This window comes from Pelodiscus sinensis, chromosome 10 (genome assembly GCF_052426305.1).
Source record: "Pelodiscus sinensis isolate ZL-2025 chromosome 10, ASM5242630v1, whole genome shotgun sequence".
Classification (NCBI taxonomy): domain Eukaryota; kingdom Metazoa; phylum Chordata; order Testudines; family Trionychidae; genus Pelodiscus; species Pelodiscus sinensis.
In genome coordinates this window covers 50995946-51012612 of record NC_143061.1, presented here as the reverse complement: position 1 = coordinate 51012612, position 16667 = coordinate 50995946, and the positions used below count along the sequence as shown (strand labels likewise).

The 16667-nt window shown below is 43.9% G+C and overlaps 1 protein-coding gene and 1 long non-coding RNA gene across 4 annotated transcripts in view; one reads left to right on the top strand and one right to left on the bottom strand.

Annotated features, from left to right (window-relative positions):
• Window positions 1-1578: 1578 nt before the first annotated feature.
• Window positions 1579-16667, bottom strand: part of IWS1 (interacts with SUPT6H, CTD assembly factor 1) — a 32498-nt gene continuing 17409 nt past the window's right edge. For 2 of the 3 annotated variants that reach the window (XM_075937430.2, XM_075937431.2), the window contains exons 5-14: window positions 16367-16424; window positions 15683-15783; window positions 14097-14247; window positions 11503-11585; window positions 9743-9872; window positions 7882-7999; window positions 6512-6623; window positions 5706-5762; window positions 5225-5336; window positions 1579-1967 (exon numbers count right to left, since the gene is read on the bottom strand). In XM_075937430.2, coding sequence (XP_075793545.2) covers window positions 1836-1967; window positions 5225-5336; window positions 5706-5762; window positions 6512-6623; window positions 7882-7999; window positions 9743-9872; window positions 11503-11585; window positions 14097-14247; window positions 15683-15783; window positions 16367-16424 — 1054 coding nt within the window. In that variant the 3' untranslated portion in view covers window positions 1579-1835. Of the gene's footprint in view, window positions 1968-3581; window positions 3743-5224; window positions 5337-5705; window positions 5763-6511; window positions 6624-7881; window positions 8000-9742; window positions 9873-11502; window positions 11586-14096; window positions 14248-15682; window positions 15784-16366; window positions 16425-16667 lie in introns of all 3 variants that reach the window. The other variant, XM_075937432.2, reaches the window with a different exon arrangement.
• Window positions 5291-7853, top strand: LOC142830735 (uncharacterized). The gene is made up of 2 exons (XR_012906187.2): window positions 5291-5353; window positions 7597-7853. It is a non-coding gene; the product is annotated as an uncharacterized LOC142830735 (long non-coding RNA).

Below are 16667 nucleotides of genomic sequence, written 5' to 3'. Positions count from 1 at the left end.
AGACCAGCATGTTTAATCAGCCGACTGCTTGTGTGCTGTCCTTTGATTTTTCTTCCTAGGCTTTTAGGCTATGTCTACACTGGCAGCTTGTTGTGGAAGAATTCTTCCACAAGAGAGCATCTACACTGGCATGTGCTTTTGCGCAAGAGCATCCGTGCCAGTGTAGCCGCTCTCTTGCACAAGAAAGCTCTGATGGCCATTTTAACCATAGGGCTTTCTTGCACAAGAAATTCATGTTGCCTGTCTACACGGGCCTCTTCTGGAAGAGCTCTTGCACAAGGCGGCTTATTCCTAAGCAGCAGCATCATAGTTCTTGCGCAAGAAGCCCTGATTTTATACAGCAGAACGTCAGTTTACTTGCGCAAGAACACACGGCCAGTGTAGACAGGCAGCAAGTTTTTGCGCAAGAGCAGTCACTTTGGCGTGTAGACACAGCCCGTGTGTACTTAAGCACCTTAGGCGCTAACCTAGTGTCCAATAGCTGGGACAATAGTTAATACTGTGAGTCACAAACAGAACATACCATGGCACCACTCACTGGCAGTCTTCCCCTTTTACACATTCTAGAGCACAAGAGGTGTGAGAGGAGAAAGTACCATCTAGAAAGGCCCTGCACTTCTAATTAGCCTGTGACAATGGATCATTCTGTGATTTCATTTACCCTCCATGCCTGCCCCTGCTACCCCCAATGGGGTTAGAGCTCCCCTTGGTCGTTGTACAGTATAATTGTGCCTCCTAGAGCTCACTCCCTTTCCAGGTTGCAAAAAACAATCCCATTGTCCTGGCACAACCAAACCCTGGCCTTGTATTAAGTTTAAGAGGAAGCTGCATATCAGATTTGCTGGTCCTAGTTCTTAATGTTTAGGAGTTCTTGGACAGACAGATGGACACATACTCTTTCAAATATATAAAAGATATTATCCACTTAACTGCACTCTAAACCTGCAGCAGGGACCAGAATCCTGTTTGCTTGGCCCCAAAGAAGAGTTTCAGAGACAGATGCACACAATTCCCCTCTACAATCTTTTTGCCACAAGCAGGAAGAGTAGCATGATCACCTAGAGTGTCTATGAGCCATTTAGTAAAGAAAATATGCAGCACCCAAGAGTCAGTTTCCTTCGGCACTCTTGATAGCCTAAAGATTTGCCCTTATGGTTCAGTCATTAAGACACTCAAAGTAATTAAACTAAACAGTTTTCTTCAGTTAATGACATTACACTTAACTGCAGGGGGAGAGCAGTACTCTTATTTGCTTTCTATCATTCACACTTTTTTCACCACTGATAATGATTCTTCAATACTGTGTAATCTCAGGTCAATCAATTGTTTTAATCACTGGAAATTTCAGATCTACAAAGCCTGGATTTTACACAAATATGCACGCAAGTCTAATCTTAGGGCCAAAACCATGAGATTAAAAATGACCAGTGGAAGACAGCTATAGTTTAAGGTATTTTGACACCAAAGCTGACACCTGCAGCTCTCCAAAGGCAGAATAGATAAGTTCCTGAGCATTATTTAGTTACTGCTTTGTGGGTCCTGTCACCCTACCCCTTTGATCAATCAAGACACCCCCCAAAAAATGGAAGGATTTTTATTGTCTAAAGAGGACAACAAGTATTTGATCTGTACAAAGGACACAACAGAATGAGTTTAAATACAGTTGGGAGGCAAAGTCCTAGGATTCACAATCCTCAGACAACATTTTATATCAGAAGCTGAACAGACAATTTAAAGATACACTAAAAAAACCAATTTGTTAAAAAGTTTCAGGTCTCCAAAGAGTCTATGGGTGCACATCTCGCAGCAGAGATCAAGGAGTCTTCTGTGAAGGGTCACAATGGCATCTTATTGCCTTCAATGCTGATTTTCACTGCATGAGCTGATCTGCTTTTTTTCCTGATATCTGTGAACTTCCGCATCTGTTTGTCCAGTCGACTTACCCCTTTCTTAGAGGTGCTCTGGTACTAAAAATATAAAACTTACAATTATCACTGGGCCATGGGGAGAGGAAAAAAAGAAGAAAGTCAAGAGATTCAAGACAGGTAAAGCATGCAAGGTTAAGTCTTCCAGCACCCATTGCCCAGCAATAAGGGTTCTGATTAAGTTCCAGAAGAACTCCAACTGATCTTTTTGGGATGGACACACACACAAACTTTCAGATTAAAGCGACCATTTTATCGTCCACATAGTGGATAAATGCACCATTTAGAATAGTTCTCAGAAACTCAACACAGTTTAGTTCCAGAAGCACATTTCACCACCGCTTCGTAAACTGCTGGCTGATGTGAGGACATGATTACGCTTGGTGATGTTAATTGGTCAGTTACTAGGGATTCAATGGGCACCAATAATGTTGGAGAATACTAGGAAATGTAAGTGGGAACAAGAAAAGATGCCCAAGAAAAACTGACCACAAAATATTACTGTTTAGTATAAATGTGCTTGCATTTCCTTTCTGTATTTTGATGGTCTGCAAGTGGAAGGCTGATATGCAGCATCAGGGTAAGTTACTTTGCATAGACAAAAGGTACGGAAAAGTACCACAGAGGGACAGTAATGCCCTTTCTGTCAATACTCCGGGAGAATTCTGAATGTATCAACACAACAGGGAGTAATAATCAATTACTGAGTCAGGAAAAGAAAGGGATTTGGGAGATCTGATAGAAGCAGCTGTTCAGAAGCTCAGCTTTTACTAGTCTGTCCATAATCAGGCTGACTGTTAGTAAGGTAGCAGATCTCCAATACCTGAATCCAGACAGACATTTATCACAAAACAGAGAAAACTGATTCCTGACTGGAATTACATGCAGGGCTTCTCTGCCTTTTCATTTATTTTCTACATTTTTTAAGTGAAATATGAAGCTAAAAAGTGGCAGGGATATTCCATCAGTAGCTGCATTATTCTTTCTGGCCATCAATTTCTGCCATCCCCAGAACATAGAAACTTGGGTTTCAAAAAGAAATTCAGGTTAATATTTATCGCTTGTTCTCTCTCCACCTCAGATGATCTGTCTTCCCCCAGTCCTCAAAAGAGTCTTTTGCCCTCTACTGTCACTTACTCTTTAAGGGCCCCGCCACACAATCACTTCCTAGGCCAAAGAGGATTGAACGATCTTTTCTTTTAGATCTTGTTCATACTACTAGAAACTCAGCCACAGAGGTCACTATGGAGTAACAATGAAGTACTAAATTAAGTGTGAAGAATGCTAGTTCTGTGTCATTTCCTAGGTAACTATCTGTTTAATGAGGGCCTCTAATTGGGCACGTTTTACGATACACCTGCTCATCTCAGATGGCTTCCTTTTCCTTGGATCCCTACAAAAGGTATTTTTGAAGATGGGTATTTTAAATAATACCTGCCGTAAGGGCATGTGAAAGCTACCGTGGCAGGATCATTGCAGAAGTTATGTGCTACATCAGATTATTTTCTGCATCAATTTTCCCTGCAGGACACAGTACAGCTATTAGAGAGATTAAAAGAGACGAGCCTCATACGTGCAGGTTAGTGAATTCACACTACGTTCATTGAATCTGCCAGCTGAAGCACATGCACTGTTCACACCTCCCTCACAAGATACCTCTAAAACTCAGGGAAGGCAGAGTGTCAGAGCTACAGGGGCATCCTGTTGCCTTCAATGCTGAACTTGATGGCCCGATGCACTTTGCTAAGTCGTTTCTGTTCAGCAAATCGTCTCTTGTGCTTTTCCAAGCGACTAAGCCCCTTTTTAACTGTTCCGAGCTAGAAACATCATGTCAATTAATGAAAAGGAAAAATGACGACAGCAGAATTTAATGATCCTTCGACTTACTTTTGATTTGCCATCTGAAGATACTGACTTCTCTATGAATGAAATGAAACTGCACATGATTAATGGATTAACCAAGGTGAAATATATGGACCTCAGTTAGTGGTGAAAGCTAATATTGACCAAGTATTTGATTCTTCACAGGTCTGGGAAAGCCAACAGGAAGGCCATGATACTAAAACTTGGGATGGGTAAGAGGAGTTACAGTAAGAGACTGCAAGATAGTCTGCAGGAGTAGTCAATTATTTTCTGTCAACGCAAAAATTTCTTGGTCAAGGTATAATCAAGGTCCAGAGGCCAGTGAAAATAATTTTTTAATATAAGTAAATAAAAAGGTCAATTCAAAAGCATCTGCCAGTCTAGATTTGTCCCATGGACTGCCCATTGACTACCCTGGTACAGCAACAGGTTTGCAGTCAAAGCCTTAACCTTGATATAAATAGCTGTTCCTCTGTGTCAATTATTGACTTTCATTTGATGTTCTAGGCGATAAGGAACCATTTAATAGGGTTTATAAGCAGGGGTGAGGAACCTCACGCCTGGGGGCCAGAGGCAGCCCCCAGCTTGCCTGGATCCAGCCCCTGAAGCTCAGGTCCCCCCCAGCACTGGGGAGCCTGTGCTGGCGCTCTAGCCCCTCCCACCATGGGGCTGGAACACACAAAATCTCCTAGGCTGGGCTCACCTAGGCTCTGATGTGTGAGGAGAACGTGGGGAGTGTCCTTCGCAGTCAGCAGCAAGCTTTTTTTTTTTTTGCTTCTCACTTGTGTGTCCCCCAACTGATTTTTCTGTGGGTCAGTGGCCCCGACCCAAAAAAGGTTCCACACCCCTAGTTTAGAGAGTCCATTTGTGAGGACTTACAGTCCCTTAAACTACAATAGGCACAACAATAAGGTGGTACACCAGGGCCAACGGCACTTGAAGCAACAGAACAGTGAGGAGACGCTGAGGGATTTGGGCTTATTTAGTCTGCAGAAGAGAAGAGTGAGGGGGGATTTGATAGCAGCCTTCAACTCCCTGAAGGGAGGTTCCAGAGAGGATGGAGAGAGGCTGTTCTCAGATGGCAGAACAAGGAGCAATGGTCTCAAGTTACAGTGGGAGAGGTCTAGGTGGGATATTAGGAAAAACTATTTCACTAGGAGGGTGGTGAAGCACTGGAATGGGTTCCCTAAGGAGGGGCTGGAATCTCCATTCCTAGAGGTTTTTAAGTCCCGGCTTGACAAAGCCCTGGCTGGGATGATTTAGTTGGGGTTGGTCCTGCTTTGGGCAGGGGGCTGGACTTGATGACCCGCCGAGGTCTCATCCAGTCCCCGGATTCTATGATTAAAGGATCAACTGATTCTCAGTCTTAACCACAGAGTTTCTAGATACAGGATGAGCATAAGAGACTAATTTCTTCCCTTTGCTCTCTGGCTTACCCTGGAAGATTCCATTTCCACATTCCACTTGGGTCTGACCACATAATCCTTGTTGGAGGGCATTGGAACCCTTGCACGAGCACAGAATCCAGGATCACCAGGTCGAAGAGCTCTGGGGAACAAAAGCAAGTATGTTAAACAGTCTGAGGGGGGAGCCATGTTAATCTGCATCTGCACAAACAACGAGTAGTCCTGCAGCACCTGAGAGACTAACCGATTTATTAGGGCACAAGCTTTCGTGGGTAAATAAATCGGTGAGTCTCTCAGTTGCCACTGGACCTCTAGTTATGTTCAACAGATCACTCTCGCAGAGATACAATCACGGTGCCTTCAATCAGCTGTTTTCGATCCCTTTTTAAAACACAAAGCACCACCACGTCAAGCATCTGCATTTCCATTACACAGAGCTGCAGTGAAAGAGCCTACAGTCTTATCATTGCTAGGATGCTTTGGGGGGGGGGGGGGGGAGGAGTGAACTTACTTTTCTTCTCCTGTTAGCACCTTCTCCAGATCTCTGCGAGGGGTCTGGCCACCAGAGCTGTACAGACAAAGCAGAATGGTACAGCTGCAGATAAATACATTAAGACAAAGACAGCAGCCTCTCTCCACCCTGACACAAAGTATTTTTGTGAGTTTATAAAGATGGCTAAGGAGCTACATCAGTGAACTCAAGGAGTGCTACAAGGGCAAACCACATAACTCCTGGGCAAATTTACTCCAAAAAAGGGACCAACACTAAACCCTTGACTATTTCCTTTGGCATACTGGCACTCGGTCCGGATCATGGAGGGCAGGCATAACCAACTCAACTACTGCTCACTAGGGACAAGGGAGCAACTACCTGGGTGAATTTCAAGTACAGTGATGTAGCAGCACATTACAGGAGTTAACCTGAACGGGATTCCTGGTTGTGACAGTGGTAAGAGCCATTACCATGCCTGTCTGCATCAGAGAAAGGAACAGACTTTCTACATAGATTACAACAACAGAGACTTGACTCCCATCACACATGGGGCTTCATGTGGCAAGAGCAGTCAGTCAGGAGGGCCCCAAATTTAGAAAGGAAAATCTCCATTCATGAGCCAATGAAAATTTGGCAACACGTGTTCAAATGGACACAGGTAAAGAGGACTGCCATCTGAACTAGGAAAGAGCAGGGTGTAGGGGAAGTCTGCAGATTTTCCCTAACACTTTATCAGTAAATTAGCAGAACTACCATATTGGTCAGGATCCCGAAACAGTCTCAGATTCACAACGTTCTTGTTTCTCTGCGTTTGCAACTCCTACCTGCTCAATCTCCTTCGCTGAGGCATCTGCTCCAGATCCCTCTGCTCCCTTTCCTCCCTTGTCATTCCTTTGTAGTTTGAGGTAAGGCCAAAGATGGGGCGAGACCATTCATCTGTAAAGAGAAACATTTCAGTGCAGAAACAGTGTCACTGGGCATGTACATTTTCTCTTCAGAAAGCTTCAATGGGCCTAAATACAACTTGCAGCAGGTTCAGGCAAGTGGCCTTGTAACCAATACAGTTAACCACTTTCAGGCCTTGGCTACACTGCTGAGTTTTGTTGCCCAAGACAATCTATTAGCAACACAACGGGGTGAGCCTTCACACTGCAATGCAACTTTGCCTGGAAAAATGCCCAGTTTCCACCCTCCAAGAGACTATCGTTGCCAAAGAGCCAGCGCAGCCACTGCTGTTTGTTTTGTGGACAGACCTGCTTTCTGCCAGTACCCCACCGTGCCTGCCCTCATAGCTCTGTGCGGTGTTTTGATCTCTGCTGCCCTGCAGGCAGAGCTCAGGGAAGTGTCTCAGAGCTGAGTGTGCTGCTCCATTTGGGGAGCAGAGCAAGCCCTCGGAATGCTCCTGCTCTGCCCTGCACGAGGAACACAGGGGCAGACAGACTGTGTCACGGGGGGAGAGCAGAGATACTGCTGCACTGCTTGGACAACCCTCACGATGCCCCCTGCAGGCAGGTGAGGTGGCTGTGGGAGAACTCGGAGGGAATCCCAAGCGTCAGGGATCAGCTCTGCCTTCTTGACCACACGACGTGGGATATCTACCCCGAGTTCATTACTCATGGCACCCACGACGTGAACACGATCTACCAGAGGGAGCAAGTGTGAAAACCTTCTCCTGATTTTGGTTTTGTTGATTTTTGGGTGTCAATGTATGTTTTGTCGACAAAACTTGGTAGCATAGACAAGGCCTCAGTGTCCTACGTGTGTCAGGTCAAGGTGACTTAAAATCCAACTGACTATATTCTAAAGGGGATTTGTTCCTTTTAGGCATCCCTTCTCACTGATTACTAATAGCAGAATCTGCCTTAATTCTGGACAATGTCCAATTTTCTCTTGTATTTTCACATTTCAGGATGTTGCCCATCTACAGAACCCACGAAGAATCATTTAGTGTCATGAATGTCGAGGAATTACAGCAACTCATAGCAAGTGTGATTTCACAGAGAATGTATTTGTGTTCTGCTCCATGCAGACTACTACATGCAATTCTGCAGTTTTTATATGCAGTTCTGCAGCGAACGACACCAAATACAATGTCTTGTCAGAACTCTGAACAGAACAGAAAATCAGTGTATGGAAGAAACAGAAATTAAACCTCTGTGAGCAAGACACAGTGTTTTAGGGGAGGTTTACATACTTATTAGCTTCCCTGCCATGTCCTTGTTAGGTCTTGACTCCTTGGGGTGTTTGTAGAGATACATCACAGCTCGCCCAATCCCACTGTGCTTCAGTGTCTCTTGGCTCACACTAGGCAGCTGGAGGACAGAAAAACACGCAAACCATGAACAACATCTGACTGCATTTAGCGCCAGATGTTAAGAAAAACCGAGCCCAACAGCGAGCCTAACCAAACCGTTTATATTCTGTTAGCTTGCTATTTTCATCATGACTATAAGAGCACTCCAGAGATCTTTTAAAATCAAACAGCTGTGTTGAAATTTCACTCCACCTCTAAACAGCTGAAGGTTGTTATTCTTATTTCTAAACATCTGACATGTTCACGAACCTGACAATTCTTCTTACAAATATTAACTTCGTTTCTTAAATATAAAATGGTCTAAAGTTCCTAAAAGAAAATAACTCTTTTGTTTCTATTAGTGACCATGATCAGATAATCTGGCTTTGAATCAATAGTTTGTTGACAGTGACAGAAAGATCTCTTGAAAATACAGATCATAAAAGCAAGTAGTCAGGCAAATAGTTTTGTCACAGACCATAGTCGTGTCTTAAAGCTGCTGTCTTCCAGGGTGCCTGAGCCTGTAGAGGGTAGGAGGGTAAAGACACAAACAGGCAACTTTGGTCTCCAAGGAGCCAGTTAGGGGGACAAACTGGCCATAAGGAGAGAAGAAACGGACAAGAAGGGAGCAAAGTGCACTGGAAACTCCCATCTTAGCTTAAGGCATTGGGAGAAACAGTAACAATGATTAGGGAGAGTGGCAAGTTAGCAGGCCATTCCCAGGCATTCTAGGGCAGTGGTTCTCAAAGTGTGGTCCACAGATCACTAGCAACCCATGGGCTCAGTCCTCTCCCCTACCCAGCCGCTCCCACCCTCAGTCTTCAACTGTACTCTTACCTGCCACCCAGGTTCCCCTACCTTCAACCCACTCTTGCATCCCACCTCCCAGCCACAGCCAGCATTCCCACCCCATCTTGCACCCACTTTGTCATCAGGAGTGGTTGGCTGGTGGTCTGTGGAAAGGTCTGCATTGAGCAGGATGGCTGTGGGCCTAAAAGTTTGAGAACCACGGTTCTAGTGTGAAAATAGCACCTTCTAGAGATTATGTTTCCAAACAGGTATTTAACAAATTTGGCTAAAACTGTATATCAGAACTTTGGCTTTGAATAGGTATTAAATTCCAGCCCAATTCTGGTACCTTCTTGGTAGTAATTAAAGCTGGCTTACAAACCTGTAAGAGAAGATTCATTTCTACATTGCTACACAGAAAGTCTAATTACACCAGCACTTTCATTTTCTGCATATACCCAACAGGAAATAAAATGACCAGTCACAGTGAGAGAGCAGGGAGGGAATCTGGCTGACAGAGCAGCTCAGGTCCAATATGCATACAGAGCTAGAACTGTCGGTAGCACCCAAACAGTGTGAGGGAGTGTGCGCATGTGGGCCAACGGGATATTTCTTTCAGTGCTACAGCCAGGGATTCGCATAATTATTTGGTTAATAGGGTAAATAAGGGAAAAATTAATAATGATGATCCAGATCTAGGAACTGAAGTTTCCAAGTTGCCCTCATGCCAAGCTTTGTTCAGCCAGAGAGGCACATTTAAGTAAGATAAGAGGCTATTCCTAAAGCAGACATTTGTTTCAGACTTTGCTCCTCCCCTCTGCCTCACCACTATGACCAGTTGAGAGCAGTCTCCCATACCACATTCTCACTACCTGCACACGCCAGGTTAAAAGTTCATAGAGGCTCCTCACTAAGAGTCAGCCTACAGGATGCAAGCCAGTCCGAGGCACACAGCTAGGCATCAGCTTCTAACCTCTTGCAGAATCTTCAAGAGTTCCTCGCGGATCTTTAGTGCTGGCAGACTCCGATCCGGAAGAGGGGAAAGCCACTCTTTGATGGCCGACATCACACCACTGTCAATGAAAGTTTCCTTAAGGTCCTGTCTGGAAAATGTAGAATGAAAAAGGTCAGACTTTCAGGAACAGCTCTGTCTCGCTTCAGAGAACTGGTGAACGCAAGTTCCAAAAAAACACCTCCTCTTGCTGCACAAACACATCCACTTATGAGACTTGGCCCTTGGTCTTGGTTTCTGCAAAGCAGACATCGCTCTATAATGGCTTCCGAATGCAGGGATAGAACCGCTTTCATCTTCTCTTACCTCAGCACTTACAGCATAAGCTACTGACCTAACGGAAATACTTGTTCCAAACAGCAACTGAGTTCTATTAAACTTCTCAAACTGCTGACCAAAATCAAAGCTATCAATCTCAGCACAGATGGCAGCCAATACTTCGCAGCACATGTTTTCTATACACTGTACCTTCGGCATGACAAAGTATTTTAATTCATTTCAAAATAAGGGATCATTTAAAAAATTGTCTTTTTGGGAAGCCACCTAAACTTTAGCACTTTGTAGTGGAATGGAAATTAATCTGGGCGTTTTTGTGTAGGGATAACATATTAATGTATTGAAAATGATTCCTCCAAATGGAAGTGACTCCCCATAATTTGTTCCCCACAACTTAAAGTGTTTAGATTTATTATTAATTCTTCTTATTATTATTTGTTAAGTTTGTTAAATGTTTAGATTTATTATTATTATTGCCCCTTTAGAATATAATGTATTAGGTCATGTAACTTAGAACTGTTAAGAATATAATCAAGGGGCTGCTTGAAATTGACACTGCAGAGATACATTGTAACAATGCATTGTCAAGGCACTAACTCTGCTATGGGAGCCAAGCCCTGTAATTGACTAAGGGCATTGTTACATAATTGAAGCCGTTCAGAGAATGTTTTAAGCAATACCACCCAGAAACTTTTGTAACTACAACTTTTATTCTTATACAAAGTACTGTATGGGAAACATTAATTAGGGAATGTATGTAAGAGAGAGAGAGAGAGAGTGCTTGGACGATGAATGAATGGTTCTGAGAGGTGCCAGCCTGAGAATACAGCAACAAAAGGCTGAAGAAGGCGTCAGGTGCCAGTGCAACCAAAAGGTGTCAAGTGGAGAAAACCAAGTACTGGAGGTCCACCCGATGAGATCACTGATGAGCACCTGGCAGCCACCCTGGAGACATCAGCATGATGTAGCAATTTCCATAGACTGGCATAGGAAAAAATTCCTACAAGAACTGGACTAAAAAACTATGGAATCAGAGTCCAAGGTTCTGCTGCCAGCCTACCAGGAGCTTCAGATGCGCATCTGATCAGGACTTCGCTCCCCACTACCATCACTTGTGTACAGAATACCTGGCCAGTATTCTGTCACAAGCAACTTCCAGGCTGGTAACTATAACAATACACAGAACCTGAATGAATGGATGAATGAATGTTTATATGTATAAGGGTTAAGTAGTTAAACAACGTTGTTTGCTTCTATCTTTTCTTTATTTTTTTATTATTATCTTTACAATAAATTTGGCTTTTTGCCTTATCCCCCTCATAAGATCCTGCTTGCTTTTATTTGGTACAACATTTGCACGCTGCGAGCATCACCAGACAGTTACTGTATGTAGCCTTCCCAATATTCCCCAGGAGAATAAATAATGGGGAGAATCAAACACTTACTTTTTAAGGTGCATAACTACAGTTGGTAGCAAAGTTAGCTTTTTTAGCGCTGGTTTCTTCTGGGTATTCAGCTGTCTATCTTCCTGTGGGGAGTTCATGAAGAGAGAGTTTCAAAATAAGTCATCCAAAAGATGAGGAGAGTAGTAATAAACCCCTGCTCTTAAAACATTCACAATAAAAACAGTCTGTCTTGCAGTAGAATGGCTGTCTGGGAAACTATATAAACCCTGGAATTAACTAATTCGGAGGTATCCAAACACCTGCTTGTGGAGCAACTCTTACTTTCAGTAGCGAATTAGCTCGTTATAAGACGGGATTTTCAAGTCTCTCCTCCACGTCCGTCTTCTCTCCTGAGCCTTCTGCCTCTCTCCATCTCTTTCTCTTCTCCCCCTCCTGCCTCTTACTCTCCCTTTCTTTTCTCCTTCTCCTCCTGCCTCTCACTCTTTCTCCGCTTCGTCTCTCTCTTTCTCTTCTCCCCCTCCTGCCTCTCACTCTCTCTCCACTCTCCTGTGTCTCGGTCAGGGATGCACGCTCGTCCAGGCCCCACTCCCTGGGCGTGTACATCACCGCCCCGCCACTCTTCGCCTCCCGCCGTGGCACTCGGCAAGGGGGGCAGAGTGGTGATGTTCACGGCCAGGGGGCAGGGCCTGCAGCCGCTGTCATGCCCCCCTTTTGCCTCCCACCGTGGCGCTCGGCTGACTTCTGCACCGCTCAGCCGAAGTCAGCCAAGCGCCACAGTGGGAGGTAACGGTGCCCCCTAGAGGCAACTCGTACAGACATTGGGCTACTATATATATGATGTGGCACTAAAACCTGCTTTAAGGAAAGATGTCCGGCAGCAGTCTCAAACTTAGTTAGCATTTTCTTTACAAAATGGTAAATGTAAATGGGGAGCTTCACATTATATTACTAATTTACCACCACCCAGACATGTGCTTGGGTATTTCAAAAATAAATAGAAAGATGTGGTCCCAGTTCCAAAGGGCTATTATCAAAGGTCCTAGAAAGACTTGTACAAGGGCCTGACTCTACACGTCAAATAAATCCCACTGCAGCCAACAGACCTGCAATCTTGGTCACCCCATGTTCAGTAGTGGAGCACTCTCTGGACCTGACTGGTCCTGGATAAGGGATTTTGCAGACCAGGGCGGTCATTTCTGGACCCTGTGCCACCAGCCCCCTCCAGTCCTGGCCCAAACGCTGCCCTCCCAGCTGGCTCCCCCACTCTCACTGGCCTCACTGTCGTCAGTCTCTGTTGCCCTACCGGGCAGCCCCGACACCTCTCTGCACCGGCTCCTGCTATCACGCCGCGCTCCTACTGCCACGCTGGGCAGCCCTGCTGTCTCTGCTCCCCGGGCTCCCACTGCTGTGCCAGGAAGCCTTACTGCCTTTGTGCACTGGGCTCAGTGCCACGCTGTGCAGCCCCACTGCCTCTGCGTGCCGGGTTCTTGCTGCAGAGCCTGGCTCCTGCTGCTGCTCCGGGCAGCCCCGCAACCTCTCTGCCAGGCTCCCGCAGTCCTGCCTGGAAGCCCTGTTGCCCTGCCAGGTGCTAGCCCTCCACTCAAGACTCTCTCGTCCCAGAACATTCGTGGTCCAGTTGCTGGGCAAGAGAGTCCCGGTTAAGAGATTTTCAACCTGTACAACAATTTCCTTTTCTGCTTCCTACTCATAGGGCTATCCAACATGCTGGAAGTAAAAATCTTCCTTCTTTCCAGTGTTCTAACCTTATCGCTCCATTTGAGACACCTGTCCTCCCCATTAAGGCTCTACACAGCTCTTTTCTGCACTTCATTTCTCACCTCCCCTAATTTCCCTCTCATAATGTCCTGTTTCTTTCAGTCTCGTTTTAACAATGTAATTCATGAACTTTTCTGTCATCTCAGAAGCCTGGAAAAGTCTCCTGCTCATGCTTCAAATGACCTAATTCCTTTTCTGAAACGTCTTTGGGTTACCTTTACCTCTCCACCACATACCCACACTACAGCGTGACTTTACAGATACTTAGAGACAAACAAGGCAACAAAAATACACTAAAGATACATAATCTGCTTTCCCTGAAAAAGGATGCTCCGCCATCAGCTGGTCCTTTCCCATAATTATATTGTCTTGCCATCACCTACCATGGTGTGCTGTTACTAGCAATGTTATAGGTAAACTAAAGAAAGTTTCAATCCCAAGAAGCTCGTCTAGAAGAGCAAGCACACAAATGATGCTGTATAGTCAAGTATTTTTATAACAACATTAACATTGACTGAAACATAAGAAATACATTCTGAGTATTCAGGTAGCGGATGTGTAAAAATAAGCAAAGATATAAAACTATTCATAGCTGGTGTAAAAAAGCTAAACAATTGCTAGTGATTAGATCATAAGCACCAGATTTATTCTAATTTTCAATAGGAGAAAACTGAAATGTGGGTAAGTGAAAGGATTCTATGATGCAATACTAAAGTTCACAGATTTTTGAAATTTTCAGCTGTTTGCAGTGTACCACTACTGAACATAAGATTGCTTCTATAACACTGAAAACAATTACTTTCCTAGTGAGCAGAAATGGACCTTAACCAATACTCCTGACACACGAGAAAACTCACCTCTGCAGCTTCATTCATTTTAACAATCATAGCACTGACGACATCATCTGCATCACTAATAAATGTGCCACCATCACGGTTCCGTCTGCGCTTCCCACTCATGCTCTTTTTCCTTTGTAGCATCATCTCAAAATCTGACATGAAGTCCATACTGAAATGTAGGAGAAGAGTTTGCTGAAAACTAGATTAGGAATGTTCCCCTTTCATTTCTTTTTCTGCAGGTAATGGTTTTTGCAAGCTTTTATAACGCAATCCAAGGATCTCCAGGTGCTCTACAAACATTGAATAAGCCTCATTATGTCCTTGTGAGGTAGGCAATATTCCTATTAGGCAGTCAGAAAAACTGGCAGAGAAAGTCTTTTCTGTGGTCTCACATAAATCTTCATCAAAACTGGATTAGCTTTGTTCTTCTGACATACAGTTTTCCACTAGGCTTAAGCATCTCTCTCAAATTTACAAGGAGAAAAGTATAACATTTGCACTGTATTCCAAAGGCTTGTGAACTTGGTGAGGTTAGATTTAGCAGGGTTTCTCAGAGGCTAGGTAAACAAAGATTGTGAGTGCTAACCCATCCAATAGTAACAAAATCTACAGTAAAAACCTTTTGATTGTTGAAACAGCCAAAGAAGGTCCACAGTTCAAATTTGTACAGTTTCAAGTGAAAGCGGGTATCTTAACCTAGTCCCTACCACGCATTTGTCAGCCTTACCAAGACAACTGTATTAGCCCCTTTTGATCAGAAGATACCTAGGACTGACCTAACACAAGTGGCATAGAACTGGATTCCTGTGAATTTTGGAAAGGCTACATTAGTGAGACGTGTGAGGTAGATCCTTACCCTATGCACTCTAGTTTATAGTCAGGAAATAAATCCCATTTTGCTCACCTGCCCATAGCAGCAGTATGAAACTGACAAGGATCCGTTTCACTTTGCTGTACTTGTAGGGAAAAGGCTCTGTGCTGAAGCAGCTGCAACACAGATGTGGTGCTCTGTTACTAGAGTAGCAATATGCAAAAGCATGGGAAGGAAGAGGAAATATCTCTAAGTCTCGGCTTGACAAAGCCCTGGCTAGGTTGATTTAGTTGGGATTGGTCCTGCCTAGAGCAGGGGGCTGGACTTGATGACCTTCTGAGGTCTTTTCCAGCTCTATGATTCTATATACTAATTGTATCTCCTTCCACATTTGATCACCTGCACTGATAGAATATCACACCTATGTCTCCAATGCTCCTAGATGTAGCACATCACCACACCAGTGGGCCATCCAAAACAGAGAATGAACTGATTAGATGTCAGTTGCACTCCGCTTCTAATAGGGAATTACTATCCGCAGGAACCGCATACAGCCCATTCGCTATGGGTTCAGAAGTCACTGACAAACCAGGTTAGAAAAGGAGAAGAAAGAGGAGCTGAACTGGTGGCAGAATACATTTCTTTAATATGGTCCCTTTTGTGTCTCAGCCAGCAGGCAGCCTACTCGGTATCTGAGGAGTCCTGTCACATGAAATCACATGCTGGATGGTGAGAAGGGAGATATATAGTTGCCTGAGAGAAAATAAAATTAACACCTTTGCCATGGACTTACTGTTTTCCTCTTTTGATGTTGTCATCAGAGTCTGAATCATCTGCTGTCTCTTTCATCCCTGCCTCGGCTTTTTCTTCTTCCAAATCCTCCTGGTTAAAACCCTGGTGGTAAAGACAGTGTAATCAATATGGGGGAATTATTCTTGGGTATTTACTCACATCTTCTCAATTCACCCAGTACCCACATTCTCTTTTTATTGATCTCTTCTTCATGTCATAAATCTACAATAGGGGTTCTTATACAGACAGTGCTCTCCAAACAGCAAGGGCTGACAAGCACATCTAATTCATGAACTGCCTCCATGAATTTGAACAGACTCAGGGCTTATCTACACATGAAAGTTATTCTGGAATAAAAGTGTGAATTTAAAGTAGAACAGCTGTTCAGCATTAACTTTAGGTGCAGACAAGCTTTTAAAACAATGGTCAGCTATCACGTTGGCCAATGCTGTCTCACTGTTCCATTGTTCTCCCCCATTGGTCTACCTGTACCCACTGCAAGTTGCTTGGCTTATAATTAAGATTATAAACTCTTTGGGATAAGGACTGTCTTTTTGTTCTGTTTTTACAGTTCCTAGCACAATAGGGCCCCTAGTCCATGACTGGGACTCCTTAGGCTTCTAAGGCACAAAATTAATAATAATTAAACTGAACAAGATCTATTATCCTAAGTTTACAAACTTACTGTAAATTCTTCCTCCTCTTCATCACCAGACTCACCAAATATATCTGCAATTAGGTTCCTACAAAAGTAAATAGTAATATATTTATATTTTCCATTTCTAACAAATAACCAAAGAATAATATGACAATGATTAGACTGATGTTTGCTGGGTAATTACTGATGCAATTGTGTGAATACCTGAAGTATATCAGGTATGTCTACATGCAGCAGTGAAACGAGATTCCGAATTAAAGCCCTAAATCGAATTAGCTGGTAAACCTCATTGCAGGAGGAATACCAGCTAATTCGATTTAGGGTTTTA